At 46.6% G+C, this 11,956-nt stretch overlaps 1 protein-coding gene across 1 annotated transcript in view; it reads right to left on the bottom strand.

Moving 5' to 3' along the window:
• The window catches only part of plcl1 (phospholipase C like 1), a gene marked incomplete at its 5' end in the record, with an annotated part of 96,301 nt that overhangs the window by 7,835 nt on the left and 76,510 nt on the right, over window positions 1–11,956 (bottom strand). The window contains 4 exons of the mRNA XM_080752998.1: window positions 523–885; window positions 7,931–8,107; window positions 8,714–9,839; window positions 10,485–10,876. Coding sequence (XP_080609124.1) covers window positions 523–885; window positions 7,931–8,107; window positions 8,714–9,839; window positions 10,485–10,876 — 2,058 coding nt within the window. The remainder of the gene's footprint in view (window positions 1–522; window positions 886–7,930; window positions 8,108–8,713; window positions 9,840–10,484; window positions 10,877–11,956) is intronic.

The following is an 11,956-nucleotide window of genomic DNA, read 5'->3' as shown; positions in this document are numbered from 1 at the left end:
ATTGTCATGTGATCAGTTGTCAACTGTCTTTTTGAGCGGTGGTCACACCGTCTCCATAGCGTGGCCGTGTGTGTAGGTATGTTTGTTTGTTAGTTAGTTTGTTTGTATGTGGGTGGGTGGGTCTGTATGTAGCCTCAAGCCTGTGTAGTACCTTTTCTGACCACACATGTTAAGGGAGGGGCGCTGTTGTCCAGGCCACACACACACACACACACACACACACACACACACACACACACACACACACACACACACACACACACACACACACACACACGGGGGGGGGGGGGGGGGGGGGAGAACCACCGCTCAGTTCACACGGGTGTGATTTTATTTTTAGTTTATTGTATTGTGTTTTCTTTTTTTCTTTTTTTGGTATCTGTCTGTTGGTTTTGGTTTTCTTATTATTGTGTAATGTTTGTCTTTTAGGTGTTGTGTGAATAAAAATGTAAGTGAAAAAGAAAAAAAAGAAAAAAACGGGTCCCAACGCTATGTTTTGGAAACACTGCACTTAGAGCTCACCTGAGCTTCTTCCCGCAGGTCGGCGGCCTCCTTCAGCGGACCGCCGGCCCCCTTGAAGGTCTCGTCCACCACCTTGATGCCGGTGTGCCTCAGCGTGACGTACTCCCTGCCGCGCCTCCCCACCCTCCTGACCGACAGCCCCCGCCGCTGGGCCTTGCCCCCGCCTCGGCGGTTGGTGACCGCCACGTGGACAAACAGGCTGGCGTGGGGCAAGGGGTCCCCCGCCAGGTCCAGCAGGGGCACGTTGCGGTAGCCGGGCTGAAGGCACTCGAAGGCCACGCTGTACTGGCCGATGAAGTCGTCGCCGATGTAGTCGTCGTCCAGCACCACGAAGCGCAGCAGGGCCAGCTCCGGCATGTTCACCTGGACACAGTGAGAACAGACAATGAATATCCAAACTCTCTAAATCAGGGGTCTTCAACGTTTTCAGGCCAGGGACCCCTTAGTTGAGAGGGAAATGAAGCAGGGACGCCCACAACCTGTTCAGAGATTCCATACGGTTTCATTGTTTGACAGCACAATCATCAGTGTATTTTGGATTCATGTCAATTTGTGTTTTCAGTTATTTAACCACTTGAACTGTCAATATTTAATCAAGTTGACCTTTCACTCTGTACTTAGTCTGCTCTTTTTCTACTCTACACCAAAGCTCTTTGCCGAAAATAGCCGATCTACAAGCTCACAACGCCTCGCAGCGTGAGGCGTTGTGAGCTTGAAGATCTGCTATTTTTGGCTAAAGTGCTCAGAATATGGACGCTAGGGTTCAAGTGGTTATTATATAAAAGGAGAAAAAAAGTTTATTTACACAGGAACCACTTAATGTATCTCATATAACATTGAAAGACAGACGAATAGAACACAGTTGGTGTATTACTTTCACATAGAACGATAATGATCCAGAGTGTTGAGGACAACTATACTTCAGATGAGAGGAAAAAAGTATAAAATATTAATAGTAGGGTAATAACATTCAGTGTGAGTGCTGGCTGCCAGCTGATATTCTATACCAATGAAACAGGAGATTTGCAGATAAATCTAAATGTAACCAATAAGACATACACTGTAATCACTCTCACAAATGCCGGACAATTATGTCCGGCCAGAGGACAGAAGGGTCAAAAACAGGATTGTCCGTACTAAAACCGGATGAATGGCCACCCTTTCCCTTCCTATATAGCCGGGGAGCCACAGGCCCAAAATTTGAGAGGACCTGTGATGTCATAACATACTTTTAATTTTAGTTTTTTCTATTCATTTGGTCAATAAGGTACACAGAATGAGAGGCCTGCTCTGCCGGAAACATTACGAAAAAGAAAGTCCCATTGACGTCACTATACAGGAAAATAATACAAAAATAAATCTGCTTTAAGTAGCATGTGAGGGGTCAAACTAGGGGTTCTTCATGATTCTGAATCCATTGCAAGCATTTATTTTGCATGAAAAACATTCCTTAGGCTAGATTTCAGCCCCACAAAACGGTGAAAAGTGATGAGTCATCAAAAATCACAGTTTTGAGAGCCAAAATCTAGCCCAAGGATTGTTTTTCATGCAAAACAAATGCTTGCAATGGATTCAGAATCATGAAGAACCCCTAGTTTGACCCCTCACATGCTACTTAAAGCAGATTTATTTTTTTCCTGTATAGTGAAGTCGATGGAGTGAATATACAAATGGCCATAACTTTTTTTTTCGCAATGTTTCCGGCAGAGCAGGCCCCTCATTCTGTGTACCTTAGTGACCAAATGAATAGAAAAAACACAAATAAAAAGTATGTCATGACGTCACAGGTAAAACCCTATTAACTTGATTGCCAAGGCCCGAGTTTCCCGAGTTATTACAGTAGTCCCAGGCTGCCACAGCCCGAGTTTCCCGAGTTGGCAGCCATTTTGAAAAAGAAAAAAAAAAAAAAAAACGTTTTTTTTTTTTTTTACAAAAGTTTTTTTTTTTATAAAAAAAAAATCCAAAAATGCCTAAAATGTATAAGGCATGATCGCAATCGCGAAATTGCATGTTTAGCCCCATAACAAACACATCTTTCAAAATGACTGTTTTGTCTGACTTTGAAGGCTTCTATCTCATGAATGCCTGAACGGATTTCCAAGCGGATTTTTTTGTTGACCGTTGGCAGCCAATAAGCATCTCTGATGCCTTTACAATTCTATGATGGCGACACCCATTCCAAGGGGTAGAAAAGGAAAAGAAAGGGCCATTTGCACACAGTATTGCAGATTGCAGATGCCATATTCTGAGAGGACATGGAGCCCTGATTGGCTAAAGGTCCAGCCAATGAGGAAAAAGTAACGAGAAAGTGACGAGAAATGACCACGTGATAACTGTTGCTGTTCTATGACCAGCAGCTCTTCGAGCACGCTGGTAAAAACTCCTAATGTACGGCATGGCTTCAGAACAAGCCATTTGTCAAAACAAACAACAAACCACTTTCAGGGTTAATTCTCCTAAAACCAGGCATCTTTTATTTACATCTTAAGACGACTTGCTCAATGAAATAGTTGTTTAATTATACCAACTTTTAATATTTAATACGTGTCACCTGAGAGGCCAGAGGAAGTGCGGACCTAAGTAAGCTCAGACAGCGTGTAAATGTGTCGCGCTGCATTATTAATACGCTCTGGATTTAGAGGCATAAGTCATCTACCAGTCTCTCTCTCTCTCTCTGGGAATCAAGGCACTGGGCACAGTGAAGATGCACTTCATTAGCTGTTTATGTGGTGGGAGACGGTCAATTAATCACGGCACTTAGCCCTGCGGTTCAAGCGGAATATTTCCTGTTATTAAAGGATCATTTATAAACACATTCAGGGTCATCTCTTGTTAAGACAGAGAGAGAGACATTACACTGACAGCACACTGTCCGTTTCAAAATTTAATTCAGTCAATTTAATTTAGTCTTTTAGAGTTAAATGGACGCTAACAACTTAACAATGTATTCATTTGGAGGAGAGCAACAAATAACCAATTGATAGAAATATATTACAAGCTCAGACATCTTTCTATCTGTCTCTTCTTCTCTGCACATACTGTAGACACGGACATATGCACACGATTGTATGCATCGCGCGCACGCGCGCACGCACGGGCACGCACGCACACACGCACACACACACACGCACACACGCACACACGCACACACACACACACACACACACACACACACACACACACACACACACACACACACACACACACACACACACACACACACACACAGAATAGTGTGATGGATTTGTGTGCAGTGTTTATGGAAAAGAAAGCAATGGCAGGAGTCAGGACAGAGAGAGGGGAAGGCTGACTATCTATCACTTCCTGCAAAGAATGCGTATACAAACTATACATACTGTACACCTGCCCCGGGACAGAGCTCTGTGTGTGTGCGTGCGTGCGTGTGTGTGCGTGTGCGTGTGTGTGTGTGTGTAGAACTGCATGCTTTAATGAAGCAATATGAGTTTGAGGTCTTGAGGCTCCAAGTGACAGGAAGGAAAACAAACCAGCAACAGACATTGACTACCTGAGGACGAGTGGCTGCGTGCGTGCGTGCGTGCGTGTATGCGTGCGTGCGTGTATGCGTGCCGTTTCACATCTGCTTACCTCAGAAAATCTTAATAGCCTATTTTAAACCTTTTGAAGGATGATAATACAGCAGTACTTAACTATCTGTTTGTCTGTCTGTCTGTTGGTCTCTAACCCTCTCTCTCTCTCTCTCTCTCTCTCTCTCTGGGGGTACGGATTGAGGTTTCCATGCAACAGTGCATGTAAACATTTATCCAAATGGACCCTCTAGGGCCCACTCTTAAATACATTTACATGTACAAGGTTCATACAAGTAAATTGCTTCGGCACATGTTGCCGCTTCAGTGGCATGCAGGACTACGTTAAGCAATAGAACGCAGTATTTTGGACAAAGTACCTGGACATAAAAGATTCGGTACAGCATGGGATTAGACAAGAGAGGTACAATAAATACTACGCACCAATCTATAAGACAGCAGCAGTTAATGTCATGCACCAGCCTACTCTGGCACCAAGCAAGTCAAGAACAAGTTGAATGTCCAGTGCGGTACCCGCGGGCACCGAACCTACTCGGGAACGACTCGTTGGGAATAAGTTGGGAATGCATGCCCCGCCCAATTATGCAATACTTGTTGTACCCATTCTCAGAGTACCCTCTGAAACCCTATCTCTGTCTAGCTTCTGACAGAGCCATGCGATAAAAGTGAAATTCAAAGACACAAGGACCAGCCCAAACATATGCAGGGCCAGTGAGTAGTCTCGGGTTGGCGGAGGGGGGATTGGGGGGAGCTGGTAGTAATGGATGCAGAAGCAGGGAGCATGTCAAACCGAGCAAAGTAAGTTCAGGCTGCCTCTCGAGTCCTGAGCTATGCTATTATGAAATGTGTGTCTGTTTGTGTGCGTGTGCATGTCTGTGTGAGTCATAGTGAGAGCCGTGCCATTCCCATTAAGCTGTGTGAGAGGGCTGAGCACAGAGGAGAGTGTTTGGAGTTTCATGCATGGAGAAGCCAGACAGACATCTCCAGCAATCTCTCTCTCTCTCTCTCTCTCTCTCTCTCTCTCTCTCTCTCTCTCTCTCTCTCTCTCTCTCTCTCTCTCTCTCTCTCTCTCTCTCTCGTTCTCTCTCTCTCCCAGGGACGTGAAGAGAATGTTGGAGAGGCCGAGGCTGAAATTTCCAAAAGGGTCTTTTGGTGAAAATATTGAAAATAGCAGACCTCCAAACTCACAAGCTGTCGCGCTGCGACACGTTGTGAGCTTGGAGGTCGGCTATTTTCATACTTGATACCACACTAAACTAAGCATAAACAGGCAATACTGGCAGTACAGCATGGATTTCTACACAGAGAGGGTAATTCTTTGAACATAAGATGCTGCCTTCAAGTTCAGGAGAGTTTGGAGTCCAAACTCTGGACAAGGAAATTCTCTTGAATGCTGCCTTCAGGTATGGCATGGAAAGAGGACATTTGCATTTCTTTCACCATAGTGACAACTGCATTCATGGTCTGGAGAGGGCACTTTTTACATACTGTTAAAAGGGCAGGGGCTCAAGCCACCTTTCATGTCTATGTGTGCACGTGCCTGCTCCCTCCATCTGGTTTGGATTTCATTTGACAAAGGCCCAGACGGAGATAGAATGACAGTTTTGACATGTTCCTTCCAGCTAAACACACTTCTTCTGAACAGCACTGCCGTGGCCCAGACAGAATGACTGCCCTTGCACTTCAAGCAGAAACCCAATATAAGAGCTGTAATGCTTCATTTATTTTATACGCCGTCATAAGATCGTGTCGCACAGCGAAAATAGCAGATCTACAAGCTCACAGTGTGTCTCACACACAGCAAGGGTATAAATCAGGCTCAAGTGTAAGTGTCTAGACATGAAGGAGGAGGTGAGGCAGGCAGCGGTTTCCAGCAGTGCTAACAGAGATAATTACAGTTCAACGTTGTACTGTAAGTGTGTGTGTGTGTGTATGTGATGGCGTGGCTATCCGGTGTCTGAGCTTGGCTGCATGTCCTGGACTTGGAAGCCAGTGATTAAGACATATAAGATCACCGATGCACACACTTAACCAAACATCATGGCTAACCGCGTGTGCATGTGTGTGTGTGTGTGTGTGTGTGTGTGTGTGTGTGTGTGTGTGTGTGCGTGTGTGCGTGTGTGTGTGTGTGCGTGCGTGCGTGCGTGTGCAAATGCTTATGCACATTGTGTGCTTGCAGGCATACAGTGCAAGTGTATGTGTGTGTGAGAGAGAGGATGTGGTCCTGTGTGTGTGTGTGTGTGTGTGTGTGTGTGTGTGTGTGTGTGTGTGTGTGTGTGTGTGTGTGTGTGTGTGTGCGTGTGCGTGTGTGTATATGTGTCTGTGTGCGCACATAGTGTGCGCGCGGGCCTGAAAAAAAAAACAGGTATTATTGACTTGACTGTAATTACATCTCGAAAATCTACACAGCATGTCAGCATAGAAGAAAACAATGCACACAGTTTTCAAGTTCAAACTCATTAACCTCCCTCCTGACCACCATAGCACATGATGAAAATGAAAATGTGGCGTGGAACACAATACATTTTCAAATCAATTTCATAAAACTGAATATCAAAGAAATACCACGAATTAGAAACATTTTGAAGTAGTCAAAATAGAACCTCTACAAGCTCACAATGCATCGCAGATGTAGATCTATCTATAAAACCAGAGAAGCCGGGCAAAATATTAAAAAAAGAAAAAGAAAAAAAAGAAAAAAGGATTTACGGTTTTGTTTCTCAGTCACAAAGAAGTCATTTGTCTTCATTGAGGACAGTGCAAGGCAGGGTGCTGCACACATGCAGACGTTTGACATGACCCAAGAGGACACGCTGCATTGGTTGTGACAGCCTGTCATTAAGGCTCAGCTTCACTAATACAAAAGTGTTTGCAAGTAGCAAGGAAAGCAGGTTCCACCTCACTGCAGTCAACTGATACAGACACATACAGTGAATTTATGTGTAATCAGCATATTCATGAGAGCTTGAAGTTCAATGGCCTCGAGTCCATTCAGGTGCAATATTGCTACCAAATCGATACCCATCAGAGAAGCCCCACATGAATAACAGAGCAGGAGTGACAGACGAACAGGAGATTAAACAGGTTGGCAGGATGAATGGGTTTCATTTCGATCAGAGAGTACAGTGAATTCCTCCTCCCTTCTCCATCAGTCTCCCTCACTCATCACTTGCTTATTGCGTTTAGTCGGTCAGAAAGATTCTTTGGTTTTGGTTCATCAACACAGCCTTGTAACTTCAATGGTAAATAAATAATGCAGAATAGGAGGAATAATAAACAATTACAGAATAATCAAAAAAGGAGCAATAGTATGAAGAGAATAAATACAGTGCTGTATGTATATTGGCCACAGTGCTTGTGGGTGTTGTGTGCTTGGCTCCGACTTCTAATTGTAACCATATACTTACTGTATGTGTGTGCACTGTGCGGTATACTGTAGGTGTATTGTGTATACATATATATTTACATTTATCTCTGTATGTCCAATGTGAAATGTGAAAAGAGGCTGCAGGCAATTCCATGTGTACAGTATGTACACTTCTTGTGTAATCTTGTATACTTGTATAGAATTCGCGACTGAGGAGACACTGGAGTTCATGGCACACACACAAGCCTTTGCCGGTTCAAAGAATGGCTGCATTCCAAGGAGATACCTGTCAGAAGCACCTGCCATGTTTTCAATCAACTCCCTCCTTATACTGTTGGGGAACCTATTTATTGATCAAACACACTTTTCTCATTGTCTCTGTGAATAAATACGTTTATGCGTATCTTTGACCTTGTTATCCAATCTTGGACAAACGACAATTCCATTTAGTTTTCAATAAATAATCTTTCTCTACCTGAAATTCGAAGGTCTCGTCAAATAGCGGGTCATCTTGGTTCTGTGCAGCTGTGCGGGTCCGCTGCTCGGCGCAGTCGGACGGTACTCCGTGTAGCTCCAGAACCACGTAGGGGTCAATGACCTCTCCCTTAGCTCCGGCTCCCTGAGGTTTGGGTAGGTTGTGGGCACTGATGACCTGCACAGTACAATGCAGAGCAAATGTACATTTAGACCCAGCAAGTTGTGAAAAATGACATCATCATAACAGCATCATAACATCTTTTTTTATTTTTTTATTTTTTATATATATATAACATTTAGGACATCGGACAAACATAAAACATTAGACAAACATAAAACATAACTAAAACAACGACATCATAACATCTTAACCCATTTAGACTGGAGTCTAAAAATGCCTTCTAAAACCTAACCTAAGGTTTCTCAAAACCTTTAAATTCGTATTCAAAAAATGTAAAATAAATGTCGCTATGGTATAGCAAATACTAATGAGACACAAAGGTAGCTCCCTGTTTGAAAGATAACAATGTATAGGTGGCAACAGGTCTAAATGGTTAAGCCCAGTCCACACCACACCAATGACTTGCGGTAAATTCTCTCTCTCACATACAGTCTGGGTCATGAGCTTGCCATCTTGCAATATTCAGCGCACGACAAAGTAGGACCAAGGTGGTGCTGATGCTTCTAAAGCTTTTAGACTGTAGTATTGGGGGGCAACAATCAAACTGAAACACTGAAAATACACAGGAATGAACAGGAACAGACACCATGTATATAATACCTTAATGCGTAGGGTTTGAGGCGGTACACCTGGCACACAGCCCTGTGTGTTGGCGCTAAAATATGACACCTCCTCCCTCATGACGGCTGGGCGGAGCACGTAACCACAGCCTCCGTTCTCTGTGAAGCGAGCCCTGTGGAGGTCCAGCATGGCTCCAGGGGTCTGCTGGTTCAAGGCCACCAGTTGGACCCCTCCCTTCCAGTACCCCAGGGGGTTGGGGTTGCTGGAGTCCAGGCGGACCGAGCTGGGACGCACGCGGGTCAGGGTGCGCTTGGTGAACACCACCAGCTCCTCCGGGCTCTCGGCAGTCAGCCTCCCGGCTTCCCCTTCGCCGAGGGAACACAGCGTCCAATAGGGGGGTTCGGGAGGCATGGGCGTGCTGGGAGAGGAGGGGGTGCTGGGCGGAGACTGCTGCTGCGCCTGTTTCTGACTGGCTCTCTGGGCGTAGAAGCTGCGGCTGCCCGTGCGGGCGATGCCCACCAGGTTGGACAGCTCCCGGCGAAGGCGGAGCCTCCTGGGCTGGGGTGGCGGCGGCACCACCAAGACCACGCCCAGCTCCTCCTCGCCGGGAATGGTCATGCGCCGCCCCGCCAGGGGCCCTCCCCCTCCGATCTCCTCGTCCTCCTCGGACACCTCCCCTTCAGAGCCGTCCTCCTCCGCCGGGAGCTTCTTCCCCACCAGGAGGATGCGTCCCTTCAGCTGCTCCGGGGAGGGGAGGGTGGTGGCCCGCCCCCCCAGGCTGACAGGGAGGGCGTCCGGGGTGTAGAGACGAGTTCCCAGCACCTTCTTCAGGTGCTGTGCCAGGGTGCGCTGTTGGCCCGGGGAGCAGCGCTGGCACAGGTACAACAGGAGGGGATATGGGGAGGTCAGAAAGGCATATTTATTCACCACCTCCAGGGCAGAGCGGATAGTGACAGGACCGTGGTGGTGGTGGTGGTGGTGATGGTGGTGGTGGTGGCGGGTGGCTTCGGGGCCGTGGTCTACCCCCAGAAGAGGCTCCCCTTCTGGGCCGTCGGTCACTCCCAGCTCCAGGCATCGGCAGCCGGCCTGCAGGGCTTTGGTTAGCCCCCCTAGGTCTGCCTTGCCATGTACCTGGTCGTCAAGCAGATAGGAACGATACGAGGCACTGAGGGAAGAACCAACAGCATTCAGTTACACAGAATCATTACATAGCACAAATAACTGAAACAGTGAATGCAACAATGAATGTAAAGAAACTTTTATTTGTCAGGGAAAGTGCAACTAAATTAGATTTTGTTTTTTTTACGATTCTTTTGCGGCTTTTATGGCTTTATTGATAGGACAGTAGACTGACAGGAAATGGGGAGAGAGATGGGGAGTGACACGCAGCAAAGGTCGTCGGGATCGGGATTCAAAGTTCAAACCCTCAAAAAGCTGTCAGGCTGGCATTGCAGCCTAGGATGCCTAAATAGCTGAGTGGTTAGGGAGCCTGCCTGGGGAGCCAGAGCTCCTGGTTGTTGCAGGTACGATTTACCGGTCAGGCAGCTACATACGTACATACACTGTATGTGTCAATGTGTCCCTGAACAAGATCCTTAACCTCTAATTGCTCCCTGAGCGCCACATGGCTGCTCACAGCTCCTAGTCGTTATAGGATGGGTTAAATGCAGAGAATACATTTCACGTATGTGCAAAATGTACTGTGACAAACAACTACCCAAGGCATAGGGCCTATATTATATTAGATATTATCATATGCTAAAAGAAACCAAAGCGGTGCCAAAGCTAAAATGCGACATGCCAAACTGACCTGATGTAGTAGTGGGACAGCGGCATGTTCATGTCCTGGCACACGCCGAGGTGCTCTGGATCGAGCAGCTGGCACTCGGCCGACTGCAGGTAGCGGGCGAAGCCGTCCAGGCCCAGCAGCCCCCTCTCCCTGCCCTGGGCAGAGGGCTCGTAGCGCCGCAGCAGCTCCAGGCAGCCCTCGGTGGTGGCCAGGGACAGCCCCTGCTCCGTCTCCAGGAAGAGCCGCAGGTCCTGGGGGTCCAGGCACTCGCGGTCCTTGGACAGCTGCACCAGCAGGAAGTAGACGTCCGGTCGCGTGCACAGCTCGCAGTAGGCCTCCTGGAACTCCTCGCGCGTCACGTGAGACGTCAGCTTCTCCTTGCTCCGCTGGATCTCCTTGAAGCGCAGACGCACCTGAACCGGGGCATTTCAGGAGGGAGAGTGAAAGAGGGAAATGAGGATGAGAGGGAGATATGTCAATCTAATGTCAACGCCAGTTGCAGAGTCCGACTCCTCACATGTAATTGCCCTTTCACACAGAGTGCAGTTTTCTCGGCGCTCACTGCTCTGTACAGCACATTATCCAGGGAAGTTGCAGGGGACAGAGCAAAAAGGTTTTCAAAACGTTTACGTCTGTACCTCATTACCTCAATTAGGAAACTTTAATAGGTCTTTAGAACTATTGAGGGGCAAACATAGCCAACCTAAGCTGTTTAATCATACACTACACATTACCTACCTACATTATTAATGAATAAGCTACAGCAGGGGTCTTCAACGTTTCCAGGCCAAGGACCCCTTAGTTGAGAGAGAGATGAAGCGGGGACCACCCACAACCTTTTCATAGATTCCATATAGTTTTATTGTTTGACAGCACAATCATCAGTGTATTTTGGATTCATGTCAATTTGTGTTTTCAGTTATTTAACCGCTTGAACCGTCAATACTTAATAAACCTGACCTTTCACTCTGTACTTAGTCTGCTCTTTTCCCCCTCTACACCGAACCTTTGCCAAAATAGCCAATCTACAAACTCACAACGCCTCGCAGCGTGAGGCGTTGTGAGCTTGTAGATCTGCTATTTTTGGCTATCACACAAAGATTTGGAGGAGCCCCTGTAGTAACTCTGAGGACCCCCTAGGGGTCCCGGACTCCCTGTTGCAGACGCTTAAGCTACAGTACATGACTGTTACAGCACACCTACATACCTGGGAGGGAACATGTTTTCAACACAGGGTTTTCCTCCCGAGGTCTCTGTATGAACGCAAACTTGTGTCAAATGATTTGGAGTGTCATTAATTCTCAACGAAACACGTAATTTTCATTTGTTTTAATGTCAGCTTGTTTTAGAAAGCATCATACAGTAAGACGTGGAAATCCTATAATCCTTTAATCCTACCCTCACTCTCTCACTCTTTCATCTCTCATCATGTCTTACGTACCCATCCTTCTCTTTGTAATTGTTTTCTATGCACTCTAGTAATTGTTTTCTAG

The sequence above is a fragment of the Nannobrachium achirus genome (genome assembly GCF_963921795.1).
Source record: "Nannobrachium achirus genome assembly, chromosome: 22".
NCBI classification, from domain to species: domain Eukaryota; kingdom Metazoa; phylum Chordata; class Actinopteri; order Myctophiformes; family Myctophidae; genus Nannobrachium; species Nannobrachium achirus.
Note: the sequence above shows the minus strand (reverse complement) of the source record. Positions and strands in the feature narration are given on the sequence as shown.